Source organism: Scyliorhinus canicula, unplaced genomic scaffold (assembly GCF_902713615.1).
Source record: "Scyliorhinus canicula unplaced genomic scaffold, sScyCan1.1, whole genome shotgun sequence".
Taxonomy (NCBI): Eukaryota; Metazoa; Chordata; class Chondrichthyes; order Carcharhiniformes; family Scyliorhinidae; genus Scyliorhinus; species Scyliorhinus canicula.
This window is the reverse complement of record NW_024055744.1, coordinates 409,344-434,440: the sequence shown is the minus strand read 5'-3', so window position 1 is coordinate 434,440 and position 25,097 is coordinate 409,344. Positions and strand designations below refer to the sequence as shown.

At 45.3% G+C, this 25,097-nt stretch overlaps 1 gene segment (V, D, J or C); it reads left to right on the top strand.

Moving 5' to 3' along the window:
* The window catches only part of LOC119960859, an 81,504-nt gene that overhangs the window by 54,617 nt on the left and 1,790 nt on the right, over positions 1-25,097 (top strand). The window contains 3 exon segments of the C gene segment in view: positions 22,891-23,190; positions 23,388-23,696; positions 24,550-24,858. Coding sequence covers positions 22,891-23,190; positions 23,388-23,696; positions 24,550-24,858 — 918 coding nt within the window.

The following is a 25,097-nucleotide window of genomic DNA, read 5'->3' as shown; positions in this document are numbered from 1 at the left end:
AACCAAGCCATGAGCCCGTCCTGTTTATATTATACTACCTTGTAGCTGTGTCAGTTTACATTAAATAAGGACGTATTTTTCTTTGTTCATATTAAACTCGGCCACCAATTAGAGGACATGTCTTGATCAATAAGGCGTTCAAGAGTTATTGGGAGAAGGCAGGAGAATGGAGATTAGGAACATATTGGCCATGACTTAATGGCGGAGCAGTCTCGATGGGTCGAATGGCCTAATTCTGCTCCTATATCTTATGGAGTTATGCACCCAGTTTGTCTCTATTTACATTAACCTAGAACCTGACTCTGTTTTTATTCATTTAAACCTGTCTATGTTTGTATTACATTAGATACAGCCTCAGTTCTGCCTTGGGCCATATCACTGTTCATATTACATTGGACCCGGCCTCAGTAATTGCTGCGATCGACCAAGCACAATAATTTGGAAAGTAGCTGAGGTGGAAATTGTGAAGATTTAAAAAAAAACTGATGGGAAAGTGATAGTCTAAAATTCTTCAGCAAGCAATGCTAATCTATGTCCAGATAAACGTCATAGTCTGTCTTGCCAGCACCCTAGATGCACCTACATACAAGCGCAGATCTCCCTGATCGTCTTGCAGCCACTTCAACTTGTACAACTGAACTTCTATTGCCTGGGCCTAGTGCAATAAACTAAGGGAATGGAATAGTTGTAATTGTGTAACATAAACAAAGGACCATTAGATAAATAACTGAGACAGAAGCTAATGTTGCAGCAACATTCATTCTCTTCACAACAGACACACAGTAGCTGCATTGTGTAACATCGACGGGATGCACTGCAGCAACTCGCCAAGATTTCTTCAACAGCACCTTCCATATCCGAGACCTCCGAGAATCACAAGGGCAGCAAGCACATGGGAACACAATACTCTGCATCCGCCCACACATACAGATCTCTGGGTAGGAATTGGTCTTGGGCACTGGCAACGAAGAAATGCCAACTGAAATCTAATTCCGCTGACTGCACTGAAAATGAACATCAAATGTTGCATAGCACACACTGTATTGTCTGTACATCCCGTTTCAGGCTGTTGCAATAAAATGATTTCTTGTTCAAAATATCTATTTATTATATTATCTTTCCATCTCAAAGACATGTGGAATAATGCGCCCACAATTCAAAACAGAGGCATCATCTGGTGCATTAATAAAAGGGAGCAGGTCTCGGAAAAAAATAGGCAGATTCAGGATCAAATATAGAATCCCTACAGGGCAGAAGGCCACTCGGCCCATAGCATCTGCCCCGACCTCTGAAAGAACACCTTCCCCAATCCCCTGCCCTTGCACCATGACCTGCGCATCCCTGGACACTAAGGGGCAATTTAGAATGGCCAATAAACCTAACCTACATATTTTTGGATTATGGGAGGAACAGGAGCATCCGGAGGAAAGCTACTCAGACACAGGGAGAAGTGCAAACTCCACACGGATCGTCAAGAATTGAACCCTGGAGCTATGAGGCAGAAGTGCTAACCACTGTGCCACCGTGCCGCCGATAACATAATCAGAGACTGGGTCTAGTGCAATATAAGCTGAGTTCTGGTCTAGCGGAGTGTCGATTGAAACAAATTGAGATATGATCAATGCAGCAATAAGAGGGATATCTTACAACACAAGAATAACAGGGGCAGGGACTAGTGTTATATAAACATGGATATGGACAGGTGTAGAATTAACTAAAGCAGGATTGAGTTTATTAGAATCTAACTATCTTGTCGAGTAATAGCAGAGACCGAACCACGTGATGCAAACAGAATGCTGTTCCAGTTACGATGCACAGATAAACGTTCTGATGAAGTAACCATTGTGATGTGTTTCGTGCCAGACTAACCGAGACATGATTCAGTGCAGTTATTATTAATGATTTGTAATATAAACAGGGCGTGGGCCTGTATATTAACAACTGATATTCAGCCGAGTGCAGGAAAACTGAGACAGGACCTGTTGCAATGTGATAGAGACATGGCGAGTGTAATGTAAACAGAGGCGGGGGTTAGGTGAATGTAAGCTGAGAGATATGTTTAAAATGATTTAATGGCATCTTGGTGTCACCAGTAACGTCAGCATTTGATGCCAATGCCTAATTGCCCTTGGGAATGTGGTGTTGAGCCCGCTTATTGAACCATTACAATTCCATACTGAGTAAGTCCACCCAAAGAGCTGATAGGAAGGGAGTTCCAGGATTTTGACCAGTGACAGTAAAGAGATATAGTTCCCATCTTCTGCACTGTAAATTCTATGATATATATGAAGATAGTGTGAGGCTTGTCGGGGAACTTGCAGGTCCTGCTGTTACAATGCGTCTGTTGGGCCAGGTCCTTTTGAATGCCTGCGTTCGTGGGTTTGGAAGGTGGTATAGAAGGAGGCAGTTGCTGCAGTACATCCTTGTATATCGCTCACGCTGCTAGAATTGTACACACGTGATGCAGGGAGTGAATCTTTCAGCCGGTGGATGGGGTGTTCCTCGAGTCGGCCGCTTTGTCCTGGATGGTGTTGAGATTCTCGAGTGTTGCTTGAGGGGCGCACATCAGACAAATGGAGAATATTCAGTTCAACTCCTGACTTCTGCCTTTTGATGATGAGTCGGGGTTGGGAAGTCAGGAGATGAGAAACTCACCACAAAATCTCCAGCCACTGACCTGCTCTTGTAGCCACATTATTGAAATGGTTCTTCCAGTTCAGTTTTTCATCAATGCTAATGATGGTGGGGGATTCAATCAAGGTAGTGTCATTTAAAATCAAGGGGAGAGGGTTAGCATCTCTATTTTGGGGGGTCATTGCCTGACACTTGGCAGCCCAAGCCTGAATGTTGTCCAAGTCTTACTGTAAATGAAGACAGACTGCTTCAGTATTTGAGGAATCGAATATGGTGCACAACATTGGGTAATCATCAACGAACATCCCCACTTCTGACCTTATGATGAAGGGTGAAGCTAGGGCCGGGGACACTATGCTCGGATACTATATGTGACAGGATGCTCCTTGACACTTTTCATGAAGTTGCTGATGATCAAATGCGGACTGATGGGCCAATAATTGGCCGGGTTGGATTTTTCCTGCCTTTTGTGGACGGGTCATGTTTGGCAATGTTACACATTGTTGGGTACATGTCAGTGCTATACCTGCACTGGAGCAACTTGTCAGGGGCGCAGCCAGTTCCAGGCCACACATCTTCAGTATTGCTGCTAGAATGTTGCCAGGGATAATGCATTAGCAGCGCCGTCAGCCGTTTCTTGATATCGTGTGGAGTGAATCAAATTTGCTGAAGACTGACATCCATGATGATGCAGACCACCGGAGGAGGCCGAGATGGACCATCCTCTCGGCACCTCTGGCAGAAACTTTCAGTCCTGTTTTTTGCACTGGCGTGCTGGGCTCCCGCATCATTGAAGAGGGGAATTTTATTGAGGCTCCTATTCCGGCCTTTTGTTTATTTATTCATTACTATTCAGGACTGGATGTGGCAAAACTGCAGAGACAGATCCTGCATATTGAAAATAGGAACACATTGATTGTGTGATATAAACATTGACAAGTACTTGTGCAGTATTAATTAAAACAGAGTGTCGTGTATAAAAACTAAGACAGTGTCTAGCCTAACAAAAATACAGATGGAGTCCAATTTAAAATTAGCAGAGGCAGCAGTAATTATTGAGGCAATGTCTGCTTCATGTAATGCAAGACATCTCGATTTAAATCCCATCTGCTGGCCAAACTTTGCAATTGCAGTTACTGTGAAAATGTCGCTGTCAGGTATAATCCATGATGTTGAGGTATCCATAATCAATTTGCACAAATGTAATATCACATCGCCTTCTACGGGAGGTGCTAAATTTTAAGGTGTAACTAATTGCAGGTGTCGCTGGCTGATTCTCCCACATTGAGATCAGCACCACAGCAAAGTGGCTCAATTCCTGGTCACGCGTTTTTGTTCATCTTTGTTAAATAGAGGAATGTTTACCTGGAGGTTGTGTGGAGTCCATGGGAAATGTAACATTCATCTAACAAACATAGTGTTGGGGAGAGTTTATTGATTCATTATGCCACCTGCAAAATGGTTGGGGCCATTGTGTCCGAAGCTTCAGGAAGGTCACATGGGATTTTAGTTTTAAAGGGGAAATATGGATGTGCGTGTAAGACAGAGAGAATGCGTGTGTGAGAGACTGTGTGTGTGTCTGTGTTTATGTGAAGCACATGTTGCATACAATTACATTTCACAAAGGCCACGGCATCCTTCTATTTCCAATAGATACACAGCAAATATTTCCACAAATGTAGCACATGAAGCTCCCAATTGTCGTTCTGGGTTGTCATTTTCTCGGTTTGTGTCCATTTCAAACCTGCTAAATCCACTGGTTCTGGTGGCCCACACCAGCCCACCGGACGTGTCCCATTTTTTCAGTTTGCAGCTGGTGACACCCGATTGTGATGATCAATGTTTAGGTTTCGGGACATTATATCGCACTTGGAAAAATGCTTGAAGTGGAATATCGGCCTTCCCCTGGGTGCGTGGCTCCAGCTACTTCGCAAAGTGGAAATTCCTTGGTCGTGTGACTATGTCCCATTTAGGGACCAGACTGGAAATGTGCAAACCACCTACTTTTAATTGTCTTGAAGAGAATTGCAAGCTCTGTCTTTGAGAACACTGCCGCATTTCTGATTTTGTCCGGCCAGTAAATATCCATAATGCATTGCGGATGACAAAGATGACATTGGCTGAGTTATTTTTCTTCACAGGTGCAGGTGTTCCTTGTTTCACAGACATACAAGAAGTTTCTGGGCGTTCAGGCCTTATAAACCACCTGCTTGTTCCAAAGGGTCAGCTTGATGTTATTCCATGAACATTCAATGAGTAAAGCAAAGGTCGTATCTGCTTTCGCAATGACAGCATCACATTCTACATCCAGGCAGTCTCTCACAGTGGAAACTCGACAGCAGAATCTGCGCACCGGCTCTTATTTAGTGCGACCATGGCGAGAGTGCAACACCTTCTCCCACTGCCATGGTTTCCTCATGCGTATGGTAAGGAAGAACAAGATACAAGGCACCGAGGACTGAGTCCATGAGTCTCTGTCGGTGATGTTTTGTGTGGATTATCCAACTTTAAGCATAGAGGAATTCTCTGATGAGGATGTATTGTGATTATGTCTCCGTTTTCATGACTGAAAGGTTGCCGAGTTTGCAGCCTTACCGACTGTGCAAGTGGAGTCATCCATATCTTCAGGGAAGGCGAAGATCAGCAGCATGGAGAGGAAGCTGCTGAATAGAGTTGGGTCAATGACACGGTCCTCTTTCGCTCAATTATTCACTTAGAATCATTCGGAAGTGGAATCATCAATCTGCACAGTGCAGTGCATTTTGCGATGGAAGGAGTGAATGCGACAGGGGAGCTTCAGCAGTCAGCCAATTTTCCCCAAATCATATAGTCACTACTCCGCTGACAGTGTGGAATTTTTATTGAGATTGACGAACGTGAGGCGAAGAGGTAGGCATGTGGCAGAGGGAGCAGATCTTGTCCAGAGTAAATCTTGCGACGCAAACACAGCCCCTTTCTTCCAGCAACATTCGACCTGCAAGCAGGTGAAGTATTTAAAGTGTGACCATTGGAAAGGCCTTCCCAGTGCTGCTATGAGTGAGTTATGTCAATAGTTGCTGCAGTCTCCTCTTTCCACTTTATTTTCAGATATTGGTTATGATTTTGCATCACGAATCTCCTCCGGGATGGGTTATGTCTTCCAGCAGAGAAGGCATAGGTCATAAATGATCAGAAACATAGCAATTATATTCACCAATTTTCATTCATTTAGGAATATAAATAATCAGATTCACAAATTGCCACCGTTCCACAAAGTACAGTTTTAAATTAAGTTATCCAGTGCCGGTGTCGAGGGCTAGGCCATGATTTATTGTCCATCGCTAATTGCCTTGGTATAGGGTGGATACGTTAGGCTTGAGTAGGGTGATCATTGCTCGGCACAACATCGAGGGCCGAAGGGCCTGTTCTGTGCTGTACTGTTCTATGATCTATGTTCTATCGTCAGCAGAGCAGGGACTATAATATTTGGAGGGGAATTTCCAGGTGGTCATCTTCCCATGTGTCAGCTGCCTTTTCCTTCTGGGAGGTAATGGTCCTGGGTTTAGAAGATGTTTCAAAGGAGACTTGCTGCGTTCCTGCAGCTCATCTTGTGGGTGGTATATTATTGCCATTGTTCGTCGATAGTGGATGGAATGAGTGTTTGCGCATAGGGTGACAATCAAGCGGGGCTGCTTCGGCCTGCATGGTGTCGAGCTTTTTGAATTTTGTTGGAGCTGCACCCAGCCAGGTCACTGGAGAGTATTCAATTACAGTCCTGACTTGTGCCTTGCAGATGGTGAACAGGCTTTGGGAGTCAGGAGGTGAGTTGCTCGCCGCAGGCTTCCGAGACGCTGACCGGATCTTGTAGCCTCAGCATTTATATGGTCAGTCCAGGACAGTTTCTGGTCAATGGTAACCCCAGTGTATTGATAATGGGGGATTCAGCGATGGCAATATCAGTCAATATCAAGTGGCGATGGTTAGATTCTACTTTGCTGGAGATGATCATTGTTTAGCAATTCCGTGGCGAATATTACCAATTGTCACAATTCACAAAGTTAAATAATGATATCAATCAATTAACATCAACTCACAACATAAAAAGTTACATTCACCAATTATGATCCGTACTTTCCTTCACAAAATGCAAATGCAATTAATTTAAGGGAGGTGGATTTGAGACCAGGAAGAGATCAGCCATGATGATTGAATGACGGAGCGGGCTCGAAGGTCTGAATTGCCTATTTCCCCTCCTAATTTCTATATTCGTATGTTTAACATAATTTATTGAGATTAACTTTAGTTGAGTTAGCATTGACCATTCTGCCACCAAGAAGTCACATCTGCACCGGAATTCAATGTGAAATGGAATTAAATCAGACCGAGGATTATGTGCAGCTACCCAGCAGCCTCTGCGCTGTATTAGTCAGTAATCACCTCATCGTCACACAGAATCTGCAGACTGGGGTATGAGATGCTTTTTAAAGTGTCGGTAGAAATGAAAATACCTGTACCTAATGTAACGTTAATGAATCTTTACTTCCCAATTTGTTATTACACTGTTTTGGAAAGTAATTCAACGTCTGCAGCTGTCCACAGAGTTTCACAGGATTTCTGTTCCAGGTCCGGTGTCTCCATTGATTTGGGCGAGGATATCTTGAATGACTTATTGTACATGAAATGACATGTTCCAAAAATTACAGCTGTCCCTTCTCAATGTAATCATGTTCCCGCTTTCTGTGTTTGAGATGAAGATTCACCATCAGCAGAGAAGAATCACCAGAACCGTAGGAATATCTCCAGTTTCCTCTCAGTGACGTCCATTTCGTCAGTTCCCGATAATCTGGGGATGGAATTCACCCAGAACAGCTTCAGCCACCGAATGTATTAGACTGACACAAATTATAACGGACCTGCTTTAATTTGTGAAACCATCAAGTGCAGAATTGAGAATGTAGAACAGTACCTTTCAGGACCATCTAGCCATCCATCCATCAATCCCATTCACTAATTTCACAATCAAAATATTCACGCATCAAACCAACATCCATCACTACATCAAAGCAGTAACCCATTATCTTTTGGGTGAATGTTGGGGGCGTATTAATGTCATTGAACCAATAATCCAAAGGCCTGGGCTAATTCTGTGGGGATTTGGGTACACATCCTCCCGTAGTCTGTGGGGGGATTTGAGTTCAATTAATAAATCGAAAAAACATACTACTGGCCACCATGAACTCCCCTCTGCTTCGCCAATGAAATAAATCTGACATCCTTCCCTGGTCTCACCTACATTTGGCTCCAATCGGATAGCAACATGTCTGACTTCTGAGCTGGCCCAGCTCAAGAGCAATTAGGGATAGGGGATACCCGGTGGTCTTGACAGTGAGTCCCAAATTCCACGGAAGAATAAAAGGAAAAACACATAAATCTACATGTTTATCTATTACAAAATGTACCCTCTGTCTGATACTCTGTCTGATAGTCTGGTTGCATGTCTACCCATCATCACAATGTTATTAGATGTGGGATAGATCCTCCAGCGGGATATTGCTGCGAAGAGGGGACAGAGAAGCTGGATAACTCTCCTTTCCTTACAGATGGGAACAGTTCAAATAGGTTCACAATTTAAAACATAAAATGATCTCCAGTACTGTTGCTGGGTAGATTTGTTTATAAATAGTCCTCATTGACAATGTTACGAGTTTGAAGTTGGCTTGCAGCCAAGCGGTCAGTACTGAGCAAACAGATCTCTGAAAAACAAATCCAGATGTTTCCTGTAAACAACATTGAACATTCTAACCTCCCTGACTGCAGGCGGCTGGATTGCTGCCAAATACTGTGTGGGGCAGATTAGCCTGAATATGAATGGATTAAATGGGATTTATCCATTCAAACAATAAATGTTTAGTCGCACATGAAGTAAACGTTTTAAATGGTGTTCCAGGCAAATAAATATACTCACTGAATGTTTTGTTCACTATGAGATTAAACACAATCTGAAAATAGTAACCTGACCAGATGCTATTTAATTTATATTAGTTCTGAGTAAAGGTCACTCTAGTTATTAAAGTCCGTTTGTTAAGAACCTAATGAAGTGGGAGTGAGTGGTGTTGGTGGACCCAATCCACAAGTTCAATAAGATGACTCCAATTACAAAAAATAAAATAAAATTAATTAAAAGTTTTAAAATACTGCATTGAATTCGCGGGGAATCCTGGAATATTCTCCGAGTTGTCGATCTCCGTTAAACGGAGGCGTCTCTTATACCCGATTAGCCCGTGTTCTGTACAGTTTAATTTGTCTGGATTTCCATTATTTAACAGTCCCTCTCATTGCTGCTAATGAGTGGAGAAATGACCAGTTCATGACCAGCTTCAGTGGAAGATAAAATATTTATTCCTGTGATATTGTGTAATATGCCACAAAGTCCTGATATCCTGTGTTCCCAACACCAGTGAATGTTAGACAGCCGGTGGTCAGTAAAATTAGCTGCAATGGTTTGGATGCTGAAGGATAACTTTGCTGATCACCGTGTCCGTTCTGATTCATTAACTTCTCTGTCAAAAGTTGGTGTGCATTTTATGTTTCTCTGTCAACTCACTGTTGAATTATCAGGCAAGCGGCTTCTTTTACCGCTAATGTTCACAGGACTGTCTGAGGCTCAGGGACAGTTCGAGAAATGTAAAGAGAGACTTTTTGTAATTTGAGAGTTTCTTCTTGTCTACAGACCCACATTGTACAGTGATGGCCATCCGCACTGCAAATGTAATCACGTCATTCATTCCCTCATTTAGTTACATTATGTCTGATAAATTATACTTTATTGTTGCAATGGGATAGAGTCCCGGAGTGTTGCAAATCTGAGTGACAAACGATTTATTCCCTGATAGTGTAATTTAATCTGTTTATGTTCATCCCTTTATATTGGAGTGCAGAAATAAAGAGACTTAATATATAATGGAATTCGATTTTACTTAGAGATGTTTAAATATCATTTCCCATTCAGATGAGGATAGACATTACAATGAATCCATTCAGCCAAACAAATATACCGATACCGATCTAATATCGTTTTTTAAATAATAACCTATTTAAATATCTGTGTCCATTCTGTTGGGGGTGTGGAAGGCGGGACGTGGATCCAGGCGCCGCCTCCACCAGGGAATCAACAGGCGGCGCCTGGAAAGCCGCCCCCTTCTGCCGGGTATTTAAATGCCGCTCACTGGGACCCGAATCCAACAGTCCGGGAGCTGGTTTGTTCACTGAGTTCCTGACACAACCATTTCCCCCAAATGACCAGAAGGATGAGGTGGGCCATTTCTCTCAGTTTGTTGCTGACTTTCTTATCCCGTGAGTAGTTTGTATTGTCCAAGTCTCTCACTGTTACTGTCTCAGTGTTAGTCTCTCTCTGGAATGTTCCAGAGTCACCAATCATTTCACCAGCATTAATCCTCGGGCTTTTTGATATATTTTTACAGGTGTCCAGTCGGATGTTGTGTTGACTCAGCCAGAGGCAGAGACCGGGCGTCCCGGAGGCTCCCTGACACTGACCTGTAAAACCAGCGGCTTCAATCTTGGCAGCTACTGGATGGGTTGGATCCGCCAGGTTCCCGGACAGGGGCTGGAGTGGCTGGTGAGCTACGATTCTTCATCCAGCAACAACTACGCCCCAGCAATTAAAGATCGATTTACTGCGTCCAAAGACACTTCGAACAACATCTTCGCTTTGGCCATGAGGAGCCTGAAGACCGAAGACACCGCCATCTATTACTGTGCAAGAGACCACAGCGAGAGGAACCAGGGCTGGACCCGCACAAGAACAGCTCGAGAGGGAATTCAGCAACTTACACCTTAACCTGAAGGTCAGCACTTGATTCAAATGTAATATTAATGTCAGTGATCAGAGTCAAAACACAAGCTGCTTCTTACATAATTAACACAGAGAAAATTAAACAATAAAACCTAACAAACCAATCGATCTAATAGGATGAGCTTGTGTCTGTTTATATTTACTGTTCACAGTTTCAGCAATGACAGACCTGGATATAACCGGCGTTTTATTATTTCTGATACTTGGAGAAAGTCTCTGTACATTGGGTTTGATAAACTGCTGTCTAAATTGTAAATTAGATCAGAAGTAAACTTGTATTTGAAGTGAATATTGAGCGGCAGGACTGAACAGAGAGTGAGTGCAGTTTTTGTGCGGGTGTCTGTCACTGTGACTACAGTGGGTCACAGTGCTGTGCACAGCGACATCCTCATACAAAAACCTCAGTGATAGAGTTTGTTCAAATTGGTGATCAGCGTCACAGCAGGATTGCCAACTTAAATGAGGCTTAAATAAAACACAATATTAGTTTATAAAAAGGTATTAAAATCTTCCACTTTATCTCTGTTGACCGACACGCTAAATGTGCACAGAAGGTTTAAAAGTGTTCGATCCTCTTTATAAATGTAATGACCAGGACAAGCTGAAATAGATTCGCTCTTGGGAGAGACAGAGTTAGTTTTTTGGGAGAGCAGTGACATTAAATCTCTGTATTTTACAGTTAACAGTCTGCCGCAGTATTTGACACGCTGTGTCTCACTGTGATACCTGGGGCACAGCAGTTACTGTCAATACAAAAAGCCCCTCAGCACTAATTAACTGAGGCTGGCTCAGTGCTCGTTTTTACAATCCAACTTTATTCACAGTGAAGTATTAATTATGTCCATCACTGCCCAAATAACGAGAAATAATTTGGGAACACTGATAATTATTCACGAAATCCGTTCGCGTTTTCAGTAACATGCCCATGTGTTACTCTGAAATATAAACATTAGGGTCATTTCTGAGCAGCAAGCGAAATCCACAAATACAATTATAATTTAATGAAAATTCATTGTGACTTTACTTTGCCGTTGGTTTGTGAATATTTAAAACAGTGGTGGATTTCTGTCTATTTTGTGCAGGTGCGGTTAATGTATGGAGCTGCCCAGGGAATGTGACACTGTGACTACTTCGACGACTGGGGACAAGGCACCATGGTGACGGTGACTGCAGGTAAGAACCGTGCAATTATTTCATGCTGTTTTATTTCAGTCGTTGTTTTCTATTTTGATCTATTTTAACAATTCATTCGTTCACTGAATTGCGGGTTTGCTGGATTCTGTATTGAGATTTTGTTGTAATGTTTCACGTGATTCTGCTGAAAAGGGTTCGAGAATTACTCTGCCTCTTGACACAAAGGTGCTGCTGAGGGATTTAGTCCCTGGTTATTGTGATTTGGTGTTTATTTCCTGAGGATACTGTGTGGCTGGGTTACTTTAAATATCAAACGTCTGTTAAACAGTTTGGCGTTTCTGCAATGTTTAATGTCGGCGACTGTGTGTCTGGGTGACTTTGAATAAGTACAATTTGTGAAGCGGTTTGGCGTTTCTGTATTGTTTCTGCATTGTTAATATTGGGTTCGACTGTGCAGGTTAGGTGAATTGGCCATGCTAAATTGCCCCTTAATTGGAAAAAAATTATTGGGCACTAAATTTTAAAAAAAGTCTCGGTGACATTTGGTGGTTGCAAGTTTTACCACCAAGTGTTAGAACTCGAACCCAATATTAACAAAAAACTCTAAAGTTTCTGCGTCAATTTATTGATCATGTTCAGCTTATTCACAATGCTGATGATATTCTTCCATATTTCTGTTTAATTATTCATTCATTTGATGACAAGCGGATTTGGTGGCTTCTAGATTGATATTTTCTTTAAATGTTATGTTTGGTTCTTTTGAAACTATTTTTTGAATTGAGCTGCTTCTCCATGAAGCGAGTTTCAGTCCCTCGGTGATGTGATGTCGTATTTTTCTTGTATCTGGGTGACATTGAATAAGGAAAATGCGTGAAACGGTTTGGCGTTTCCGCATTGTTTAAACTCGGTGACACCGACTGGTTACATGTTTTGTAATTGAATGAAAACAATATACGCGTTTGGACCTACTTGACACATGATTAGAGGCAGAAAACAGGCATGATTGTAGATTAAACGTAGCCATGGTTCAAGGCACCCTTTCGAATGTAAGTTATTTCTGCAATAACAGCCTGGCTTTTCTGCAATGTTTGCTCTCGAGGGTCGAGCTGGTTTGCTGCATTTGATATTGAGATGTTTTTGAAATGTTAAGTTTGATTCTGTTAAGTGTAGAATTCTCGGAAATGGGTTTCAGTCCCTCAGTGATGTGTTTTGTTGTCTTGCTGAGAGGCTTGTGTGTCTGGGTGACTTTGAATAAGTACAATTTGTGAAGCGGTTTGGCGTTTCTGTATTGTTTCTGTATTGTTTAAACTCGGTGACACTGAGCGGTTACAGGTTTTCTGGTTCAATGCAAACAGTCTACGTGTTTGAATCTCTTTGGAACACGATTGGAGTGAACAAATCGACAGGTTTCGGAAATAAAGAAACGAATTACAGATATATTAGGGTATTTTTTAAATGTTAACTGATGGTTACATAGAACATAGAACAGAACAGGCCCTTCATGTTGTGCCGAGCCATGATCACCCTACTCAACCCACGTATCCACCCTATACCCGTAACCCAACAATTATTAAATTAAGCAAGAACTTTTCTCCTTAGTTTGTTCATTATGTTGCCGTGTTGTATTGGATCTGAATGAAGTGTTTTCACAATGTTTCACACTGATTAAATTGGATCTCCTTTTTTTAACAATATTTTTAATAATTAAATTACAGGGATTGCCTGAGTTCTTAAATCTAGGAAGCACTTTTATTCATCACAAACTGCCAGGGTCTTTACATGTGTAAATATATATAGTTTCAAATCATGACAGTTTATCAACTCGGGAGAACCGCTTTGACACACAGATGATATATTCTACATGTCTGAATGTTTCCATCCGGCTATTTTAAGTTTATTGTTTAACTTTGCCAAAGATTTAATTAAACCTAAATTATTTAACAAAGTTTCAAGCTGGAGCAGGTTTCGAATTATAGAAAAACATTTTTGTATTATTTATATTATGGTACAGATCAGTTAACAAGGCAACGAATAGACATTACCAATAACTAGCAATGCAATATTAGTACTAACTAATTCAACATAAGCGACCTCCTGCAATTGACACACTGGCGCGCAATATCAAAGCTTTTGGAGAGTGTTTAATTGTACCGAAAATGAATTTAGTTACAATGCATTTCCTTACTCGGGTCGATGCAGTGTGTCGCGTCGATTCAGGTAATCAGTTTTTGATGTGAATGTTTCCTGGTTTCTATCTTTATTTCAAACACTGATCTCTGTGATGAACATTAAACTACATAAAGTGCTGATGGAGAATCCGTGGAGAATCTGTGGACTTTTACGACAGTAAAACCGGCGCCACACCTGGACCGATTCTGCTCCGTTGAGGGGCTAGCACCCGTACCGCGTGGAACACACTTGATTCCACTGAAAAATGGTGCAGGATACGCCGGGCCCATGATCGACACTCTGCAGGCTGACAAGCTGCAGCCACACATACACATTACAGTCCCCACACACACATAACCCAGCCAACAAGATGGTACTGGTTATGCTGGAGCGCACCCATACAACCAGTCGGCTGGGGCCAGAGGGCACCAGGTTCAAAGTGGGCTGTTAGTGGTGTGCGCAGTTGCATGGCTGCTTTGCCGGCGACGTCAATGGTATACTATGTTTGTCCACCCCCCTCCCCCACACAGCCCACCTCCTGGTCAGTCCCGCTATTACCCACGGCCCTGGCAGAAGCCCCCTAGCCAGCGGCACAACTGTCTGCAAACTGAGGCGATGTTGGACACCTTCCATACCCCCTCTCCCTTCCTCAGCAGCCACCACGCCAGATTCACGATTTTTAAAAGCACAAGTGAACCACGCCATTGGGAACGCAGCTAATCGGAGGTGGAGAATCGCAATGACCCTGGCAATACCAGGTTGGGCCCGCTAATGATTATGCAAATGGTGCCCACTGTATGTGCGGAGTCAAACGCATTGACGCCGTTTTTGAGGTAATGGAGAATCGTGATTGGCATCAAATCTGGGCCTGTCCTGACTTTGGTATCGGAAGCTATTCTCCGCCAAATCACATTTCCCAATTTCGATGTCAGTTTATGGAAAATCCCGCCCTCTATCTCTCACACATACACACACACAGCCTCACACGCCCATTCTCTTCCATGCCCTCGCTATCGTTCTCTCTCTCCAACTATCTCTGACACACAAACACTCTGTCACCCACTCTCTCTCATAACAGGCACATTATCACAGGGGCTCTCACAATCGACACCACAGGGGCTGGTTTAGCTCACTGAGCTCAATCGCTGGCTTTTCAAGCAGACCAAGCAGGCCAGCAGCACGGTTCAATTCCTGTACCAGCCGTGCCGGAATGTGGCGACTAGGGGCTTTTCACAGTAACTTCATTGAAGCCTACTCGTGACAATAAGCGATTTTCATTTTTTCATTTCATCTCCCTCTCTATTTCTCTTCCACACACTCATTCTCTCTCAAATGCATTCGCTCTCAGACACTCTCATTCTTTCTCACATGCAATCTCCCAAACACACCTGCACACTGTTTCACATGCACTATCACAGTCTCACTCCCAAAAATAGCATATATATCTCACACTCTCTCACAAACACACACAGAGGCACATTATTACTCTCTTTCATACACTCAATCTCCCTCTCTCACAGGCTCTCTCTCACACACACTCTCTCTCGCATAAATTATCTCTTGCACACACGCACCCTCACACGCACTCTCTCTCATACACATGCTCTCTCATACACACGCTCTCCCACACACCCGTGCTCTCATACACAGTCTCTTGCACACCATGCTCTCTCACATACGCGCTCTTTTGCACACATGCTTTTTCGCACACAAGCTCGCACACATGCTCTCTCCCAGACTCACACACATGCTCCCTCTCACACATGCTTTCTCACCCACACACTCTCTCACACATGCGCTCTCTTGCACTCATGTTCTCGCACACACACTCTCTCGTTCTCACACTCTCTCACACACAGGCTCACTTGCACACATGGTCTCTTGCACACATGCTCTTTCACACATACCCTCTCTCACAGAACCTCTCTCTTGCACACACTCTCTGACACACATGTGTTCACACACACACTCTTGCACACATTCTCTCACACACACAGGCTCTCTTCCACACACACTCTCTCACACACATGCTCTCTCACATACATGCTCTCTCACATACATGCTCTCTGAGGCACACGCTCTCTCTCATACATATGGTTTCTCACACACACGTGTCTTTTTGCACACATGCTCTCTCACACATATTCTATCTCACACATTCGGTCTCTCACATACATGGTAGCTCGCACTCACACTCTCTCGTATACAGGCTTTCTCACACATTCTTTCACACACATGCTCTCGTGCACACACGCTCTCTCACATGCATGCTCTCTTACACACACTCTCTCACACACACGTGCTCCACCACACGTACCCTCTCACACTCATGCTCTGTCACACACACACACTCTCTCACACATACATGCTTTGCCACACATGCTCGCTCACACATACTCTATCGCACACACACTCTCACACACACGTGCTCCACTACACATTCTCGCTCACATACACACTCTCTCACACACATTCTTGCATGCTGGTGAACACAGGCTTTCTCACACATACGCTCTCTCACACAAACACTCTCTCACACGTACGTGTTCTGCCACACATGCTCTCTCACACACATGCTCTCTCACACACATGCTCTCTCACACACAGTCTCTCACACACATGCTCTCTCACACACATTCTCTATCACACACATGCTCTCTCACACACATGCTCTCTCACACACATGATCTCTCACACACACAGTTTCTCACACACATGCTCTCTCAAACACATGCTCTCTTGCACACATGCTTTCTTGCACACTCACACATGCACTCTCTCATACACACAGTCTTGATCTATCTCTCTCAGAAACACACACACATTTACACGCATGTATGCACATACATATGCAGCCACATACGCACACTCTCTCACGCACACGCACTCTTCGACACACAGGTGAAAATGACTGAATTTGACATCAAGGCAGCATTTGAACGAGTGTGGCGTCAAGCAACCCAAACAAAAATGGAATCGATGGAAACCAGGAGAACAATCTCTGCTGGTTGGAGTCATAACCAGCACCAAGGCAGATGGTTTCCGCTGCTGGAGGTTAATCATCTGAATTCCAGGACATCACATCAAAAGTTCCTCAGAGCATTGTGTTTTCAGTTTATTCGCCAATGACCTTCTTTAAATCATAAAGTGAGAAGTGGGGTTGTTCTCTGATGATTGCAGCTTGTTCAGCACCATTATTAACTGTGCAGATACTGAAGAGGTTTATCTGCAAATAAAACAAGATGGGGGCTATGTCCAGGCTTCGGCTATCAAGTGGTCAGTAACAATCACGTCACACACTTGAAGGAAATGGTCACTCCAGCAAGAATGGATCTTATGATCACCTCTTGGCATTCATCATTGAATCCCCCACCATCAACATGCGAGGGATTAACATGGACCTGAAAGTGATCTGGATGAGCCACGTACAATTTGTGGCCAGAAGAACTGATCAGAGGTGAGGAATCCTGCGGTGTAAAACTCAACTCCTGTCTCCCCAAAGCTTGTCTACCATCTAAAGATCCACTGCAGAAGCTCATGAAGACTCCTTAGACAATACCTTCGAAACCCATGACATTACAATGTGGACAAGGACAGCAGACACACCAACTGTAAGTTCTTCCCCAGGTCACTCAACACCATTCCTTCAATTTCGCTGTTTCAACATCCTGTAACTGCCCCCGACACAACACCAGATGGACTGAGTGGTTGATGAAGGAAGCTCACCACCATCTTGTCAAGTGCAATAAGGAATGGGAAATAATTGCTGGCCGAGCCAGAGACGTCTACATCACAAGAATGAAGAAATACAACACACTCTCTCTGACACAGTATTGCAATAATATTACTAAAAATTCCCATTTGCAAAATGAAAATGCATTAAGTTGCAGAAATGTTCATTGTTCCAGTTCTGAATTGTTTAGTGAAAAATGAAATGACATCGGCATTAAAGCAGCTGCCCAGTGATCTACACTGCTGTCTGACTTTACACAGCCGGTGTTACTGAAAGTATTAAAGCAGCTGCCCAGTGATCTACACTGCTGTCTGACTGTACACAGCCAGTGTTACTGAAAGCTGATCAATGTGGAGAATAAGGACAGGATGGATGGAGAGGAAGAGGAGGGGGTGGGGAGCCGAATGGAGGAGCCCCCAGCTCGGCTGTGGATAACAGGCAACAGAAAGCTGAGCCTGAGCGGAAAATCATCCAGGGAAACATCGTCCTAATGGGCTGGGAGCACCCGGGAATGATCACTCACACACGGTCACTCACTCACTCACTCACCTATCTTCACTCATTCACTTACCCTCATTCACCATGCTCACAGTCACTGATTGACCCTCACTCCCCCATCCTAACACCCACCCTCACTCACCTACCCTCACACTCACCTACCCTCACACTCACCTTCACTCACCCACCCTCACACCCACCCTCACTCACCTACCCTCACACTCACCCTCACTCACCCACCCTCACACCCACCCTCACTCACCTACCCTGACACCCACCCTCACTCACCTACCCTCTCATCCACCCTCACTCACCCACCCTCATTCACTCAGCCTCACTCACCTACCATTCCATCCATCCTCACTCACCCACCCTCATTCACTCAACCTCACTCACCTACCCTCACTCAACTATCCTCACACTCCCACCCTCATTTACACACCCTCGCATACCCCCCATCTACTGTCACACCCACCCTCACTCTTGAACACTCACCCAAGCGTACTCACACGTTCCACACTCACTCATCCTCCCTCCCTGACACACACTCATTCACCGACCCTCCCTGACACACTCTCACTCACCCACCCTCCCTTAAACACTCTCACTCACCCACCCTCCCTGACACACTCACACCCACCCTCACTGACACACTCTAATTCACACACCCTCCCTGACACACTCCCTCACCCACCATCCCTGACACACACTCACACACCCACCCTCCCTGACACACTCTCACTCACCCACCCTCCCTGACACATTCTCACTCACACACCCTCCCTGACACACACACACACTCACCCACCCTCCCTGACACACACACACTCACACCCCCCTCCCGACACACTCTCACCCACCCACCCTCCCTGACACACACACACTCACCCATTCTCTCTGACACAAACTCACTCACCCACCCTCCCTGACACACTCTCACTCACCCACATTCCCTGACACACTCATTCATACACCCTCCCTAACACACTCTTACTCCCCGACCCTCCTTGACACACTCTCACTCACCCACACTCCCTGACACACTCTCACTCACCCACCCTCCCTGATACTCTCAGTCAACGACCCTCCCTGACACACTCTCACTCACCCACTCACACTCACCCACCCTCCCTGGCACAGTCACACTCACCCACTCTCCCTGACACAGTCTCAATCTCCCACCCTCACTCACCCACACTCCCTGATTCTCTCACTCACCCGCCCTCCCTGACACACTCACCCACCACCCTCCCTGACACATTCTCACTCACCTACCCTCACTCGCACCCGCACACACTCACCAATCCTCATTCACCATCACTCACCCTTATTGTCTTACCCTTACTCCCCCAACCTAGCTCACTCACTCTCATTCACACACTCTCACTCACTCTCCCTCACTCACCCACCCTGATTCACTCACCCTCCCTCACTCATTCATCCTGAAACACCCACCCACCTTCACCCATCGTCACTCACTCACCCACCCTCACTCTCCGAACAGGCGCTGGAATGTGGAGACTAGGGGCTTTTCACAGTAACTTACTTGAAGCCTACTCGTGACAATAAGCGATTTTCATTTCATTTTCATTTCACTTCATTTCCCACCCACCCTCACTCATTCTCACACACCCTCATTCAGTAACCCACACTCACTCACACATTCTCCCTCATCCTCATTCAACTACCATCACTCACCCTAACTCACCCACACTCACTCACCCTCTAACTCATCATCACTCCTCCGTCCTCCCTCACACGCCTACCCTGACGCATTTCACCCTCACTCACATAGCCTCACTCATTCACCCTCACTTACAAAGACTTGTACCCACCCTCTTTCACGCGCCTTCACTCACACTTCCTCACTCACACACCGGACACACCCACTCACCGTCACCCACTATCACTCGCCCTCATTTACTCCCTCACCCACACTCACTCCCACTCACCCACACTCACTCTCTCACTCTCATTCACGCACCCTAATTCACCCTCACTCACACACCCAAACTCATACACACACCCTCATCCACCCACACCATCCCCTCACTCACTTTACCACCATCACGCACCCACCCTCACTCACCCTCCCACTAATTATCAATGACACGCCTCGCTCACTTAGCCACACTCATACGTCCTCACTCACCTACACTCACTCATTTATCCTCCCTCATTCACCCTCACTCAATCATCCTGACTCATTCATCCTGACTCATTCATCCTCCCTCACTCACCCAACCTCACGCACCCACGCTCACTGACTCCACCTCATTTGTTCACCCACTCCATTCACTCACTGGCAGTCAATCCCCTGACTCCCCCACCTCACACCCACCCTCTCTCACCCACCCTCGCTCACTCATCTTCACTCACACTCACTACACAACCTCACTCACCCAGCATCACTCATTTTGACTGATTCATCCTCGGTGACGCACACTCACCCATTCACCCTGACTCAGTCAGTCACCCTGATTTGCCACTCATCAACACTCATCTATCCCAACTCACTCACGGGCACGCACTCTCCGACCCTCACTCGGTTACTCACTCACCCGCACTTACCCTCCTACCCTCACTCAGTTACTAACTCACCCACAGTAACTCATACTCAGGAAATCGGCACGGGGGCGTCTGCAACGAGAGAGGAATAGAGAACTGGAGCGAAACTGATGACGAGTGGCGCCCGAATGTGGCTCATGACACGGGAGCGGCGGGAGCCGGAGGAAAGGCGCAGAGAGCCTGAGGAAAGTGTGGACAGCCGGGGGAAAGTGCGGAGAGCCTGGGGAAAGTGCAGAGAGCCGGAGGAAAGGCGTCGGAGGCCAGAGAGGGCGGGGAGAAGAGCAAAGAGGCGGCGAAAAGACAGAGTTGGGGAGAAAGGGCAGAGATGTGGGGAAACGCACAGAGAGCCGGAGAAAAGGGCAGAGAGCTGGAAAGAATCAGAGAGAGCAGATGAAAGGTGCAGAGAGCCGGGGGCAGGTGCAGAGAGCCGGGGGAAAGCGCAGAGAGCCGGGAGGAGGAGCAGAGAGCCGGGGCAAGGAGCACAGTGCTGGGAGCCGGGGGAAGTGCTGGGAGCCGGGGGAAGTGCTGGGAGCTGGGGGAAGTGCAGGGAGCCGGGGGAAGACGCAAAGAGCCGGGGGAAGTGCTGGGAGCCGGGTGAAGTGAGGAGAGACGGAAGAAAGTCCATGAAGTGGGCGATAAGCGGTAAGAATCGGGGTAAAGTGCACGGTGCTGGCGAAAGGCTCAAAGGGCCCAGGGAAAGTGCCAGGAACCGGGAAAAGCCCCAAAGAACTGGGAAAAGTGCAGCGCACATGGGCAAAGCACAATGAGCCGGGGAAAAATGCAGAGTCGAGGGAAAGTGCAGAGATCCGTGGAAAAGAGCAGAGAACTGCAAGAAAGTGACGGGAGCGGGCGAATGGTGCAGAGATCCAGCGGGAACCGCAGAGAGATGGGGGAACGCACAGAGAGCGCGGGGCGTGGAGCGGGGGGATTGCAGACAGCCCGGTCTCAGTGACAGGCGGAATGTGGAGTTAACATCACAATCAGCACAGCCAGGATCTTATTGAATGGGGGAGGAGGCTCGACTGACCGAATGGCCGCCTCCCGCTGTTAATGTTCATGATCCTAAAATTAGGGAATGTTGCTCTTACTCAAATTTAGAGTTTTGTTGTAATTATATAAATGTGCATTCCGAAGGTATTTTTCAAGCAAAGTCACTATTCTCTGGTTTGGGGAGTGGGGGTAGTGAGATGGAGAGAGGAGGGGGCATCAGTCAGTTTGAACAAAGGGAATTTCCCAAAACCGCAAAGATATAAATGAAGAGACAACTTCTTGATCAGAAAGTGCTGTTGATTGTGACGTACACAGCTCAGTTAGCTGAATTGTGACGTACAAAGCGCAGTTAGCTGGATTGTGACGTACACAGCTCAGTTAGCTGGATTGTGACGTACACAGCTCAGTTAGCTGGATTGTGACGTACACAGCTCAGTTAGCTGGGTTGTGACGTACACAAATCAGGGAGCAGGATTGTGACGTACACAGCTCAGTTAGCTGGACTGTGACGTACACAGCTCAGTTAGCTGGATTGTGACGTACACAGCTCAGTTAGCTGGATTGTGACGTACACAGCTCGGTTAGCTGGATTGTGACGTACACAACTCAGTCCGCTGGATTGTGACGTACACAGCTCAGTTAGCTGGGCGGCTGGTTCGTAATGAAGATCAATCCCAGCAGCGCGGGTTCAATTGCTGCACCGGCTGAGGTTATTCATGAAGACCCCCATTCTCAACCTTGCCGATGGCCTGAGGTGTGGTGACCCTCAGGTTAAATCACCACCAGTCAGCTCTCAAACGGAGAGAGCAGTCTTCGGGACTATGGGATATTACATTTTGTTTTACATGATCATGATGTGGAGATGCCGGCGTTGGACTGGGGTGAGCACAGTAAGAAGTCTTACAACACCTGAAGAAGGAGCCGTGCTCCGAAAGCTCGTGTTTGAAACAAACCTGTTGGACTTTAACCTGGTGTTGTAAGACTTCTTACTGTTTTACATGATGGCTGACATAATGGGGAAAATATTCCGCTTTTCGCGTTCAATCCAATGCAAATTACATCATTCAGATTGCATCAAAATGTTGTTTTATGCCAGGTGATAGAGACGGAGGAAGATGTGAGTTTCTAATGAGGGGGGTCAACAGATGGAGGTTCTCAAATGATAGAACTAATAGAAGCTGAAATGTGGATGTAGCATTTGTTAGGAAAATGTTGGAATAAACACATAGTTCTCGTCAAATTTTGAAATGTTTGGTTACTGAATAAATACAATCCCAGAGTCTAACTTGTTCAATTGGCCATTCTCTCCCAGCGACACTGTCTCCGCCCACTCTCTACAGCCTGGTCTCCTCCTGTCAGCAACACAACACCGACGGCTCCGTGACCTACGGCTGTTTGGCGATGGACTACTCCCCAGAAATCACCAGCCTTACCTGGAAGAAAGATGGGCAGCCGATCATCACTGGAGTTAAGAAATACCCGTCAGTGAGAAACAAGAAGGGAACCTACACCCTGAGCAGCCAGTTAATCATCACAGAGTCAGAGGGGGGATGCAGCAAAATCAGCTGTGAGGTTCGACACAGCGGCTCAGACAAGAGCATTGGAATGACATGTAAGTGTTGTGGAATCTGTGAGAATCAGAAACCTTGTATAGGATCTTGGATATAACTAATTTTAATACTCTGCATATTTCTGATCCCTGGAAAATCCAGCTTTGTGTCTATTGACCACAAACATGTTTTAAAGCATATGAACTTATTTTTTTCATCAATTTTTTCTGCAAGAAATATCTTATTGTGTTTCTTGAAGGTCCCAGAATTTATGCTCCAAATGTTCTCCTCACCGTGAGTTCCAGTGAAGAAATCACAAGACAGAAATTTGCAACGATCGTCTGTTCAATTTACGATTTCCAGCCAAATTCAATCACGGTGAAGTGGCTGAAGAATGGACAACCCATGGGTTCAGGAATTGTCACCTCCCCCGCCTGTGAAGTTAACGGGAACTTCTCGGCGAGCAGTCGGCTGGCAGTCTCCGCTGGGGAATGGTTCAGCAAAGCGGTCTATACCTGCCAGGTCACTCATCAAGAGGTCACCCAAAGTCACAACATCACCGCGTCTGGTAAGAGACACAAACAGAGGAAACAATAAATCATCCTGCACTCTGATGTTAATCCAAATCAGGAATTTATTGAAGTTAGTGCAAAACACAGAATAACTTCTAATTTACTGCCATTAGTTTGTGTTTCATTCTGATGGAAGAGCTGCATTAGGATTGCTGACCATTCACGATTTTATGAATATAGAAATAAATGTATTCCTATAATTTGAAGTAATTTAGTGAGTGAGGTGAATCAATGAAATGAAAATCGCTCATAGTCACAAGTAGGCTTCAAATGAAGTTACTGTGAAAAAACCCTCGTCGCCACATTCCGGCGCCTGTTCGGGGAGGCTGGTATGGGAATTGAACCCACGCTGCTGGCCTTACTTGGTCTACTTTAAAAGTCAGCTATTTAGCCCTGTGCTAAACCAGCCCCTGGTGGACTTGATATCAGCTTTATCCTCAGACAGCTGATTATATTTGAGAGTCAGTGGGTGTCTGGAACCTTTAACTGATAACAGCTCCGGGGGAAGTGTTGGAAAGTTCATCCAACCTATTTATGGATCAGCCTCCAGTACTTCGTCCCTGAGATCAGGAATTGAATATTTGTATTGGGAATGCTGCAATACTGATTCGTTAGAATGATATCAGGGCTGACTGTATTTCACAATGAGAATAGTTTTCAGAAACCAAACTGATTTTCCAATGCGTATCGAGGATTAAAGGCGATCTTTAGGGGTTGATGCTTCGAAGTTGATTATTTCGAGGTTGATGTTTCGAAGTTGATTTATTCCCATTTAGAGTTCAGGCTGAATCCTGCTGACCTGATTCTGAAGATCAAACTTGGGTTGATTTACACTTTTTTCATTCACAGATCCTTCCGTTTGCACTGATGCCTCAGTAACAATACAGCCACCACCAATAGAACAGGTCTTACTGGAGGCGACTGTAACCTTAACCTGCGTCATTTCGAATGCTCCTTATGGAGTCAACGTGTCCTGGAGTGAAGCGAAGAAGCCGCTGAAATCAGAGATCGCCGACCAGCCTGGGGCAGATACTGAGAGCGTGGTCAGCAAATTAAACATCTCGACACAAGCCTGGCTGAGTGGGGCTGTGTTTGACTGTGTGGCGAGCCATCAGGACCTGCCAACTCCTTTAAGAATTTCAATTCACAAAAAAATAGGTGAGCGGTGAGACTGAAGCAATAATTGAGCCATTGTGTCTATTTCCAGTGTCAGTGCAGCGGTCAGTATTTAGCATTCAGTGTATTTATGGTCCATTCTGATTGGTAATTCCACTAACTGAATACTCTGGGCGTTTAGAGTTTAAGGGGGAAATTGATATGCAGGTGAATGAACAATGAATTAAACCCAGTGATATTGGGTTTAGATGAAGCGAGACCATAGACAACAAGACGTAGGA